Source organism: Monodelphis domestica, chromosome 6, assembly GCF_027887165.1.
Source record: "Monodelphis domestica isolate mMonDom1 chromosome 6, mMonDom1.pri, whole genome shotgun sequence".
NCBI classification, from domain to species: Eukaryota; Metazoa; Chordata; class Mammalia; order Didelphimorphia; family Didelphidae; genus Monodelphis; species Monodelphis domestica.
In genome coordinates, this window is record NC_077232.1 from 126968032 (window position 1) to 126980990 (window position 12959).

The 12959-nt window shown below is 35.5% G+C and overlaps 1 protein-coding gene across 5 annotated transcripts in view; it reads right to left on the reverse strand.

Annotated features, from left to right (window-relative positions):
- Positions 1 to 12959, reverse strand: part of LOC100022226 (WD repeat-containing protein 19-like) — a 183417-nt gene that overhangs the window by 155868 nt on the left and 14590 nt on the right. For all 5 annotated transcript variants that reach the window (XR_469031.3, XM_007496551.3, XM_007496549.3 and 2 more), the window contains exons 2-4: positions 9055 to 9146; positions 8737 to 8802; positions 7536 to 7661 (exon numbers count right to left, since the gene is read on the reverse strand). Coding sequence is in view for 4 of the 5 variants with exons in the window: in XM_007496551.3 (XP_007496613.1) it covers positions 7536 to 7661; positions 8737 to 8802; positions 9055 to 9146 (284 nt within the window). In the remaining variant the exon portion in view is untranslated. The remainder of the gene's footprint in view (positions 1 to 7535; positions 7662 to 8736; positions 8803 to 9054; positions 9147 to 12959) is intronic.

Consider the following 12959-nt stretch of genomic DNA (forward strand, 5'->3'; position numbering starts at 1 on the left):
AAGCAGATGCTATGGGGTGCTGAGAGCTTGGTAGATATCGAAGAAGCCAAGGTCTTCCACTATATCCCAAACCATCACCAGCCATCTTGACATTTGTCTGGACAATCACTGGACTACAATGAAGAGAGAAATGCCAAAGATTATGTAACTCTGCCTCACATCACCAGTGATGTCATTTTTAAAAAAATTTTTTGGAAAATTTTATTTAGTTAATTTAGAACATTATTCCTTGATTACAAGAATCATATTCTTTCACCTCTCCCCCCACCCTTTCCCATGGCCGATGCACAATTCCACTGGGTTTTACATGTGTCCTTGATCAGAACCCATTTCCATGTTGTTGATGTTTGCACTAGGATGATCGTTTAGATTCTACATCCCCAACCATATCCCCCTCAACTCGTGTAATCAAGCAGTTGTTTTTCTTTGCTGTTTCTGCTCCCACAGTTTTTCCTACCAGTGATGCCATCTTGGCCCTCTCTGAGTACAAAGGACAACAACAAACCAACTTTCCTTTATTATTCCTCCCGCCTGGCTTCTTGGCTTCCTTCACTTCTCAATTAAACTTTTACTTTCTATATAAGAAGCCTTCCCCAGCTCCTCTTAAGTCTAGTACCTGCCTCTGTTCATTAATTTATATATTCTGCATATAACTTGTTTTGTGTATATTTGTTTAGGTTATGAGCTCCTAAAGGGCAGTAATGTCTATTTTTATATCCCTCTCAGCTTAGTAAAGCGCTTTACAAACAGTAGGCACTTAATAAACTTTGACTAATTGATAATCATCACACAGCAAAGTCATTTTCTAGTGGAAATAATGCAGCTAGTTAATCTCCATATCCCCTCGCCCATGCTACCTCCTGAAGCTATAGTGAATCAAAATGCGATGGAGCACACCTGAAGCAATTGGATTTAATGTTGCTCTCAGGTAGAATGATATAGGACCTAGCTATGGACCTTTGGAGCAAAGATTCTATAAAAAGATATATCCAATAGTCCTATAGAATGCACAGGCATGGAGGGAATAGAGATTTGCACTGTTTTTAGAGAGTACTGTCAACTTGGAATCTGGAGACCCCAAGTTTGGTCATCTTGAAAGCTAAAGCCCCCAAGTTTGTCCTGATTCTCCTGAGAACACTAATGGAGGGAAGACCTTAAAGCAGGGGTCCCCAAACTACGGCCCTTGGGCCACATGCAGCCCTCTGAGGCCATTTATACAGACCCCACCACACTTCCGGAAGGGGCACCTCTTTCATTGGTTAACAGTGAGAGGAACACAGCGGTACTCACGTACAGTACTACTTCTGGTGACATAATCCTTTGTATGGTGCCTTGTTCTGACTGCACAATGGAAGACATCATCATGGTAAATGGCAATCTGGGGAGGGGATTCCGCACTGTGTATACTGCTGCCTGATAGTGGTGGCAGTGATGGGCCTGTGCAAGGTGTGACAGGCCCATAATAGACAGCGCAGCAGCCTCCGCTATCCCAGACAGCCGTATACAGATTTGTTCACAGTTTTGTTGTTTGTTTGGTTTTTTATTATCCGGCCCTCCAACAGTCTGAAGGACAGTGAACTGGCCCCCTGTGTAAAAAGTTTGGGGACCCCTGCCTTAAAGGAATGGATAATCCTAGTTTAGGTGGGGCTAGCTGACCTAATCAAATGTTAAGTACTCTTAGCTTTAGAAGCTTCTCCCATTGTGTCAGAGATCCTTCCCAAGAAGACCCACACCTGTGCAGGGACCATCCTTTTACTATATATTGTAATTAGGCCACTCCCTGATACACACACTCCTGGCTCTGGTTCCTTTGCCAAGCCTGATTGTATCCTGTCAGTGTAGTTTGGACACTCCCATTTCCTTGTAGCCATGGTAATGTCAATCAATCATGCTTTCATGTCCTCAGTTCCCCAAAAGGTATATAAGTTCTCCAAATTCTATTGTTCCTCAGAGGATGATCTAGTGCCGTTATCCTCTCAGAGATACTGTTGCCAGAGTGGCAGACACTGTGTGGTGGCCAAATATGGAACACTATCTCTTTCCTGATTAAAGATTTGGTATTTTTGACTATTTTAATAGTTTTGTTTTTTCCAGATTAACAGTACTCACATCAACAAGATCAAAGACCAACACAATTACTAAAAAATTTTTGTTATAATACATTTTATCAAATAACTTCTTAAATCCAAATGCAATGCACCTATCTCATTTGCTTAATTTATCAATATGGGGCAACTAAATGGCCCAGTGGATTGAGCAACAGGTCTGGGATCAGGAAGATTTGAGATTAAATCTGGCTTCAGACCTAAGATTAAAGCTGGCTTCAGACATTTATTAGTTGTGCCCATCCATGTCCTCCCATAACTATGCCATGGAAGTTCATTCAATATGCTAAAGTCCTTCCTTGGGCTCTTTTGGTATCACAATACAAATATAGTATATATGCTATACATCAGCTACCTATCCATTAATCACTATAATTAAGTGACCTTTTTGGATCACACATTTCTTTAAAGATAAACTTTACACTAATTCTCTTACATAAAACTTAATTTATATAATACATTGCAGCCTCAGATCCACCATGCACCTCTCTTACCCATTAGGGGTTCCTCAATTTCCATTTATTTGCAGCCTTTATTATTTGAACACTATACTGTTCAATACTAGAAGCCAATAGAAGTATATTAATTTCTTTTTAAAGATGGGCTTTTATTTTAAGAGGAAACTTCGGGTCTTGAAAATCACTATCTAATTTTCCTATTACAATTCTGTTCCCTATCCTCCTATTCAATTCTGGACTTATGTCAATCATATTGTCTGACCAAGATACTCTAGGACAGAAGTAGACAAACTACTACCCTTAGGTCAAACTACTGCCTCCTGCCTGTTTTATATAATGGGCGTGGGGGGCTGGCCCACAGCCTTCCCACTAAAGGAAAGATAGAAAGGTTGGCCTTGAGGGAAGGATTGGAGCCAAGGAGATGGATAAGGAAGCAGGCAGACACACACGTAATATTTAACAAATGAGCTCCACAGAATAAGCTCAGCTACTTAGCCTTCACTAGGACCTGAACCAGTTAAGTAGCTTCGAATCAACATACAGGAGTAAGCAATGAACATGGAGACTAACTGAAAGAAAAGCCAGGATCCCTTAAAGCCTGGGCTGCAGGTACGGATCGTTCTGGCTTGAGAGGAGATCAAGAAAGAAATCACCGGTTCCTTAGAGCTGGTACTCTAAGCACGAACCACTTGAGGATAAGAGATTGAGGAGGAAAGGTCTTTCAGAAAGAGAGAGATAGAAAGGGAGGAAGTTAAAGTTGAGCTTGGCCAAGCTCCAGGAAAGACAGAGACAGGTGAGGGGTGATAAGGTAAAGAGAGCTGGCTCTCTGTGGAGCTCCTACTTATTATTATTGAGATGCAAATGTACACAATACATCGGGATGAGTACATAGTGTATTGCCATTGGTTAATTGTAAATTACGACAAGGTATAGGTGTGGTTTGTCTCAGCCAGATGAGCACAAAGAAACCTGATTTGGATCAAGGGTCAAAGGCTTTACTTGCAATGTGCAGGACTGAGCATGCTCTCTCCTAAGACAATCTTTACATTTTAACTATTTCCCTTGTCCATAGATAGGTGTGGACTGCTACATTTTAGGATCATGAAAGTAGTTTCCAAGCATTCAAAGATTAGTCATGTGGAAGAATTAGACCTATTCAGTTTGGGTTTAGAATTTTTACCTAAGAGCAATGGTTGGAAATGAAAGAAAAACATTTTGGCCTATTAAGTAGCAACCCCTTATGACAATGAGAGTTATTTCAATGGGCATGTCCAAAGTAGGAATTTGTTTTGCATAACTATATGAGTTTTTAAAGGGTTTTGTTTTTCTTAATTTCTCAATGCAGGTCTGGGATGGGGAGTTGGGGTGAGATAAGAGTAGAATTCAAAGCAAAACACAAGTAAACAAAAATAAAAACAAACTTTAAAATCTTTAAAGAAGAAAGGAAAGAAAGAAACCCAACTACAATAGTAGTTTGAACAATAAGAATTCATTATTCACCTACTTTTTCCTTTGTGGATACTTAGGCCAAACTTTTCTGAATGATTGTGAAGGCTCCTCACAGGTCTAGGATTTAATGCAATTAGTACAATGCCTTTTGCAAATAGGTGCTCCTGTAGGACCTGAGCACCTATAGCCGGGATTCTTAATCATTTTTGTGTCAGGGACCCTTTCTCAGAACAATGTTTTTAAATGTATAGAGTACATAGGATTAAGGGAAGACAATTATGCTGAATTATAGTTATCAAAATTTTTTTATAAAGTTCATTGATCCCAAGTTAAGAACTTCTGATCTACAGGAAATTCCTTTTCAATCTAGGCTCTATTCTAAGTTTCCTCCACAACAATGGTAAACATCTCATATCTCATTGTTTTATGCCTTAAACAATATTAACAATGAGCATCATTAAACAAAATTATCTGTTGTTTTACCTTTCAATAAATACTGTATAAGGAGGCCGCTGGGTGGCTCAGTGGATTGAGAGCCAGGCCTAGAGACAGGAGGTCCTAGGTTGAAATCTGGCCTCGGACACTTCCTAGCTATGTGAACCTGGAGATGTCACTTACCCCCCATTACCTAGCCCTTACTACTCTTTTGCCTTGGAACCAATACACAGTATTGATTATAAGATGAAAGGTATGAGTTTAAAAAAAATAATATTGTATTGCACTGTGTTGGAGGAGAGCTCTATAAAATCAAATGCTATTTTCAACAAATAATAATAACACAGTGGAGTCTTATTTTGTCTGCATCTTCCAGTTAATTGTGTGATGTAACATAACTTGTGAATGTCTACCTCATCAAAAATGTTAATATGTGTAAAGATTCCTCTCATAAAAATTTTTATATAGATGAGAAAGTAAACATGTGGCTAAGTAGCTATAAATGTCTGTTCAGTCACCTTTTTTTTTAGTTCTGTGGAAAGGGAATTCCCCTCCCTTTGTTTTGATGTAATCAATCAGTGACCTTTGATATAATCAATCAGTGTTTACCATTGAGATGTGCAGGGATAGACAAGCCCTCAGAGAAAGGAAGTTGATATGGGAAATGGATTCCACAACTACTACCCCTCTGGGCGGTGCCAGGCAAATTAAGGAACTATGATTGGTTCCTGAGATGTGATAGGGGAGAGCTAGAGGCTGAAGAAAACTGCTTATAAGGTGAGATTCAGCAACTGTTCACATATGATTCTCTCTCTCTTCTAACTAGAGACTGGACCTGAAGGAACCTTTGTCAGTGGTGAGCTTAAATCCATCAGAATGGCAATTAGGGTGGTAGGCAAGGCAATTCTCTACCTCTTTTCCAAATTTCCCTCTCTTTATTATCACTACTTTGATGTAATAAAGTTACTGTCGCATAATTTAATTTTAAATATTACAGTAATAATAAAGGATGAGAATTTTTTTTGCACAACTAAGTATCTTTCCTTCTTTCAGGTACCTTGAATATAAGTTTCTTAATTCCCTCAAAATTGTTTCCTCCAGAATAGAAATCCTTCTAGAATTAACTTCCTTATTAATAAGAAATGTTTATTTCCTGACTGATAGACCACTACACACAAAAAAATTACATAAACAATTCAGTTGAACTCACTCATAAAACAATCGCATAGACCCCTCTAGTTTCTTACCTCATTTATAAAAACCTTTACAAATGCCTCTACCCAATATAATAATTGTTTTTTTTATTTCTGTTTTCTAGGATCAGGATTGGTTTATACTCATTGCTCATGGTTTACTTTTGCTTAATCCTTCTTAATCATTCACTGAATTTTAATGGTTTCAAATATTGAATTTTTTTAAGAGTCAAATTGGTTTAAAAGAATTTTTGAAACTTCTTAGTCTACTTATTAATAGCACCCAGGACCCCATAATGTTCCTTTCTTCCCAGCTACACTTAAGTCCAAAGTACTGTTGGGGTAATCAGCTAATTAAATCTGAAATTCACAAAAACCACAAAACTAGCAATGCTTTCTTTACCAAATCAACATAGATAAATACAAATTCCAAGCAAAGACATTTAACAAAATAAGGGTCATGTACTAAGCATTCTTCTATTCATTTCCAAATGATGTTATCTCTTCATGTATTACCCAAGGAATAATCATTTAAGCTGCCAATTAGTCAGTCTCTCCAGTACAATAAGAAAGGTATTTATTCAGGGGTAGTTACTAGAAAAAATCACAACTGTCAGGAATTCTGTATATCTATTTATGGCATAAAAGAATTTCTGGCTTAACTTTCTTACCACCACCAACAAAGATGAGCATGTCCCAGAGTTAGCTAAAGTCTGAAAAATCAAGCTTGAGATATCAACTAACTTGCTATCAATTAACTGGAGTTAACAGGCACTTAGTATCCTATTTTACCTGATATAGATCTTTCCCTTCTTTCATCTGTTCTTTGATCTGTAAATCATTATCTTCCCATATTTGCTCTTTGAAATTCCACTGAACCTATAGGGCTTATATAACCAAAACCTGTATGACATAGCTTAAAACTGATGGCTATCGTTTCAGATTTTTTGTTTAGTGATGCCTACACTTTGAGCATAATTAACTAGGGTTTTTCCCCCATCTCTCCATTGTTGACAATATGACCATGAGTAGTATATAATCAATGGATACTCAGACAGTTTCTATCAAAATGTTAACGCAGTAAGTGATACACAAGTAAGTTTTGAAGGGCCATTCCTTTATTCAAGAACAAGACAAAGAACACAGCTTTTATTTCTTTTCCATCTCTTATCTGGGCTTCTCCAACCCGTCATGGCACTTAAAAGACTTCTTGGATGGCCTCTTTAATGTCAATTTACATGTACCATACATTTAATGACTCTGATAGCTTCTGGAGACATCCCTCAATCACACATGGATGCCTTCAAGCAAGCAACTCCAGGTTTATGGCACACTCTACAAGTGCATCCACTCAAAACCACAGCTAATGAGCTCTAATAATGTAGCATGTAGGGTACTCATTTCTTACATGTGGGAGCCAAAAAAAAAAACTACCCTGCATCTACTCAAAAAACTTTATTTCATGAGACCATTCTACTGTTTTAACCTTTATTAGTTAACCAGAGGTCATAATTCATTTAAAGCAAAAGAATGCCTTGCCTTAAGAAGGCTTTTGCATAAATTGTAGTATTAGTCTAGTAAAGAGAGTTAGGATTAAGGCTCTGGAAATCAGTATTCTAGTTCCAGTTCTGCCATTAATTAGCTATGTGACCTTGGGCAGGTCACTTAACTACTCTGAATTTCAGTACCAGTGAATTAGATGGTTTCTGATACCTTTTCCAACTCTGAGATTCTGAAAATGTGAAGGCTAATAACATAGATGATACTAAGGTTCCTTCCAACTCTAAATTTCTATGACCTTATAAATTTCTGGAACAAAACCAAATGATTAAGAATGTTTATGAACAAATACAAGTTTAAAACATTCCTTTTTAAATTAATGAATGTTTTCTTACCTCATGCCACTATCCAACTGACTAGTTTTATTTGTATTGGCATCCCACAAATAGATGCAGGTAGATTTTTCAGCAATTATTGCTAATGTGTCTCCATCTACATCCCAATCCATAGCAACAGAAGGGCTTTAAAAAATAGAGATGTGAATATAAATTAATATTTTTTAATCTTACAAGAAGCTGAACAAATGAAATGCTACTGTTGTTTTTGTTATAATAATGTTATCATAATACATCCCGATTGCTAGAGGCTTAGAGTTCATAGTAAGCCAATCTTTAATTTGCTCTGATTTACATTACCTTTTTTATTTCTCCCCTTCCTTCTACCATTAGCCTGTTACTTTAGCTCAAATTAAACCAAATTTCCTTTACACCTATTCCAAAAGGTTCAAGAATTTCCTTAAAGTTGACTTCAAATTTTCAACTTGGATAATGACAATTTGTGATCACTGTTCTATTTTATTGAATATAAACCAATGGAAAATTTCAATCAAATAAGAGATTAGGTCATAATTAAAAGATTCAATCACCATTAGAATAATCTCACATCGTCATTGATTAAAAAAAAATAAAAGCAGACATTGTTTTCACTGGAAAAATAAATATCTCATTTGTGTGAGGTATGTATCCTGCAATACATTTTCTCATCTTGTTAACAGCTGTCATTTATATAGCACTTAAAGAGAATGAAAATTTTAGAGAGGATGAAATATGCTGGAGAAAATAGGAGGGGATGGGATCAAGTACACATGGAGAAGTGTTGACCTTGACAAGAAGGGTCACCTCTTTCAGAGGCTAGGGAGAAAAAAAAGAAATGAAATTAAGGTTTTGAGGAGAAAAAAATGGGAAAAGAGAATTTACATCAAATATCCTCAATTTCCTCAGTCACAAAGTTAAGGTCCTCAGCTGGGAGGAAAGAGAGGCAGGAAAAAAATGGAGATCTGAAAGAACTTCTAAGAGGCCTGAGATTGGAAATCAATTGAAAATAAAAGAGCTGCCTTGTTAGATCATATGGTGTCTCCAAATAACACCCAGGGAAATGAAGTGACAACCATGAGTCACAAAATTAGTAAATGTTTGAACCATAATTTGCAAATCCAGAATTCTTTCTGTTAAACCAAACCATAATGTACCTTTCTTTTAAGTTTTCCATATTTATACATTCTATGAAAATTATTTCTGATTACATTTTTGTACTTACCCTTGAAGACTAATTTCATTTTTCTTTAGACCATGGCGATCAAAAATTTTAACTGTGTGATCAGCTCTAAAAATGCAATATTAGATTTTTAAGATGTAAAATGGTACACAATCTAAGTAATTTTTTTAGTGACATGCTGAGTGAACTAAAACTTTCTAAATGTAAGTCAAACCAGTCAACTTGTTCTTCACTTTTAATTATTACTAAAGTAAAATATCCTCTGAACTGCTTTAACTTTCATTATTTAATGTTATATAGAGAGAGGTCAAATAAAATGAATGACATAGACTATAATTTTTAATATGTTGATTGTCTTACCCTGTGACTGCAATGTAATTTCCTTGTGCTTTCTGCCATTTGAACTGTACAGGAGCACCAAGCAAAGACTTTTCTAAGAGAATAAATACTTGCTGGGGAGAAAAAAATAGAATTTCAAAATTTTACTTAATATTATAAAAACTCAGTGATATTAAAAATTCCCAAATGCACAGATTGACTGCAGCTCATATGTTACTAGATGCTTTCCAAACAAGAGACTGTTGTCCTGACAGAAAATTTTTGCAAGATTTCTCACTGGTTGCAAATGATATTGTACATATCCTAGAATAAGTATTGACAGTAAAAAGGAATTCAGAATATAGCAGAATTAAAACTAATTCATTTTATTAAGCAAACCAATCATGTTTCTTAGCCTTTCATTCTCTAGAAAAAGTGAAAACAAAACTAAGTAACTAAATTTATACTGATATTTTTACAACCTTACAAGAAAGATATTATTAAACATTTTTTACAGATGAGGAAACTGAGATTTAAAGAGGTCTATTGGCTCATCAAAGCCTGACAGTTAAGTGGAAGAATTATAACTGTATGTTCCAAATTTCTAAAGAAACTTGGAATTAACTGAAAAGTTATAATGCAACAATATTTTTTAAATCTAAAATTTTTGTAATATGCAGAAAATAATTTTTAATGAAATACATAATATAGGAACTTAAAAAAAACTTACCTTCTGTCTTAGAATCAGTACTAAGTATTGGTTCCAAGGCAGAATTAACAGTAAGAATTAACAATTAACAGTAACCTGACTTGCCCAGGGTTACATAGCTAGTGATTGAAGTTACTAAATTTGGCTTTTTATCCACTGAACCACCTAGATGCCCCAACATATGAACTTTAAAAATGAATTTAATTCTTCATTTCCCTCTTTCACATCTCTACTTTTTCAGTTTTCTTTATAAAGAACTCTTATTTGATAAATAATTCCAAATGTCAATCAGCATATATTTATTAGGTAGCAGTTATGTTAAATGCTTCGTAAGATAGAAGAAATGGATATGTTCAGTCAATATTCACCATTTCATTATCTCCAATGTAGATTATGTAATGTTTGCCCCCATACCTCTTTAGTTAATTCATAAGCATTACCTTGTCACAAAAATGACCTCCTGGTGAATGTTCTCCACTAATTCCAATATAATTCTAATCACTTTCAGAATCCTTCATATTCTCCTACTCAAGCTAACTTACCTGAAGACTCTTTTTCACCCTGCAAACTTGTTTTATGCCTTCTTCTGAGATATGCCATATCCCTAAAACAACCACCTATCTCCCATAATATTCTCTTATTCAAAACTCTCCTTATGCAAACTAGTCAAAAATAAATGAGTTAAAATACTCACTTTGCTCAAATTTTTATTTAATCACTTTCCATATTGATACCAAAAAGAAAAAAATAGGATAAATAAAAACCATAAAATTGTTTAAAGATGTGAAGCATTTCATACATAATGAACAGATTGTGTTATGTGACACATCTGAATATATTCTGCATAATGTAGAATATACTGTAGGTATTAATACCAACTTTAGGAATGACCTAAATAATAGGGCAAAAGAAAAGGTAAGTTTTCCTATACAACAACAGTGATATAAATATATGATGGCTTGAAAATTTCATAAATTGCATTATTCTCATCATGACAAAAAGTGAAATCTAGTCACACATTTGTCTAGAGTAGAAATGTTATTGCTAATGCTAAATCCATAAAAAAGAGTTTGATGAGGTTGGAACTTGATAACATTTCAAAATGCTACCTAGCCAAAGTTAAAATATAGAAAACCTGCATATATAATAATTTCTCTGTTAATTTTATCTTTAAAATTATTCTAAAGGACCTCTCAGGGAAAGTACAACAAATGTGCTATACCAATCTAGAATGGCCAAATGCTATAATTAAATATTATTTTGAAATTATTTTCTAGCTATAATCTGACACATGATTTAGAACTACACACTATGTGACTTTTGTTAGATGGATAGTAACTATGTGGTAACATTTGCACTAATATTGCTAATAATGATTATAATTTTACATATCATGGAATCTGAGAATAGGAAAGGATCTCTGGGGTACTCTCTCTTAGCCAAATATACAAGCTAAAAATTATCATGTCATCTTAGCTCAAAGATTTTTTATGAAGAGAACCCCACCACCTCTAAGATACACTCTTAGATACCTCTAGAACAGTATTGGCTCTGGGCTAAGATGGCTGCTGCATAGAAGCAGGACTCTTCCTCTCTCCTCATCACTGACCAATACAGACTACCACAAAAGGTAAAAAAAAAAGTTTAGATGAACAAGGGGACTCCGCAGTAGGGCCCAGCAATGGAGGTAGGTGAGATTTGGGCATTTCCACACTATAAGGGGATGAAATAGCTCCCACCAAAATGTGAGCTGATCAATCCTCCCCCACCCCACTATGGAGCCAGAGTCAGAACCAGCATGCCAGAATCAGAGAGAGCGAGCACACAGTAAAAACTGCAGACTTGAGAGGTAGCCTTGGGCAAAAACCACACTCCTTAACTCCATACACAGAGAGCCTGCCCTCCTCACTCAGATTTCTGACTGGAAAGGGAGGGAAAAACCAGCATAATGATAGCCAGAAATTCCCAGGGAAAACAACCACCAAGGAGAATAAAAATAAGGCACCAACCCTGGATAATCTTTATGGAGAAAAAATACAGACTACAGAAGAAACAGCAGAAGACAACAAACAAGTAATGCATCCAAACCTTTCAAAGAAAATGAAAATTGGCCACAAGCTCTTAAAAAATTTAAATCTGAGATTATGAGAAGTATGGAAGACTTTTGGAAAGAAAGTGGGAAATAGTTCAAAAAGAAAATAACATTTTAAAAGACAGGAACTCCCAATTGGATAAAGAAGTTCAGAAATCAAATTAAATTATAAATAAATTGGAGACCAAAATTAAACAGCTGGAAGCCATGAGAAAGCAGGATAGCCCAAACCGAAAAGGAAAATCAAAAGATTATAGTGGAAAACCATTCTTTAAAGACCAGAATTGGGCAATTAGAAGCCAATGATCTCACAAGACAGCAAGAATTAATAAAGCAATGTCAAAGGACTGACAAAATAGAAGGAAACATGAAATATCTCACTGACAGAATAACTGACTACAAAAACCGGTCTAAAAGAGACAATTTGAGAATCATTGGTCTAACTGAAAGCCCAGAAATAGAAACTTTGACATCATACTACAAGAAATTATCTAAGAAAACTGCCCTTATGTTCTTGAACAAGAGGGCAAAATAAACATTGAAAGAGTTCATAGAATATCCTCTACACTAAATCCTCAAAAGACAACTCCCAGGACTGTAATTGCCAAATTTAAGAGCTTGCAAGCTAAGAAGATAATTTTACAAGCCAGAAAGAGACAATTCAGATATCAAGGAGCACTAATCAGTATTACACAAGATCTGGCAGCTTCTACTCTAAAGGACCACAAGGCTTGGAATATGATATTCAGAAAGGCAAGAGAATTGGGTCTACAACCAAGGATCACCTACCCATCTAAACTGACTATATATTTCTAGGGGAAAGTATGGGCATTCAAAAAAATAGAATATTTCCAAGTATTTGTAAGGAAAAGACCAGAACTAAGCAGAAAGATTGATATCCAAACACAAAAATCAAGAGAAACATGAAAAGGTAAATAAGAGAGGGGAAAGAAAAAAAAATATTTTTCGATTTTCTTCATCAAGGGCTTTAATAAGGCCAAATTGTTTATATTTCCATCTGTAAAAATGTTATTTTTAACTCTCAAAAATTGCATTCACTATTATAGTAATTAGAAGTATTATTCAAAAGTAGAGGTTGGGCTAGTAAGTGGTCTCAGATGACATGCAAAAAAAGAAAAAAGGTGT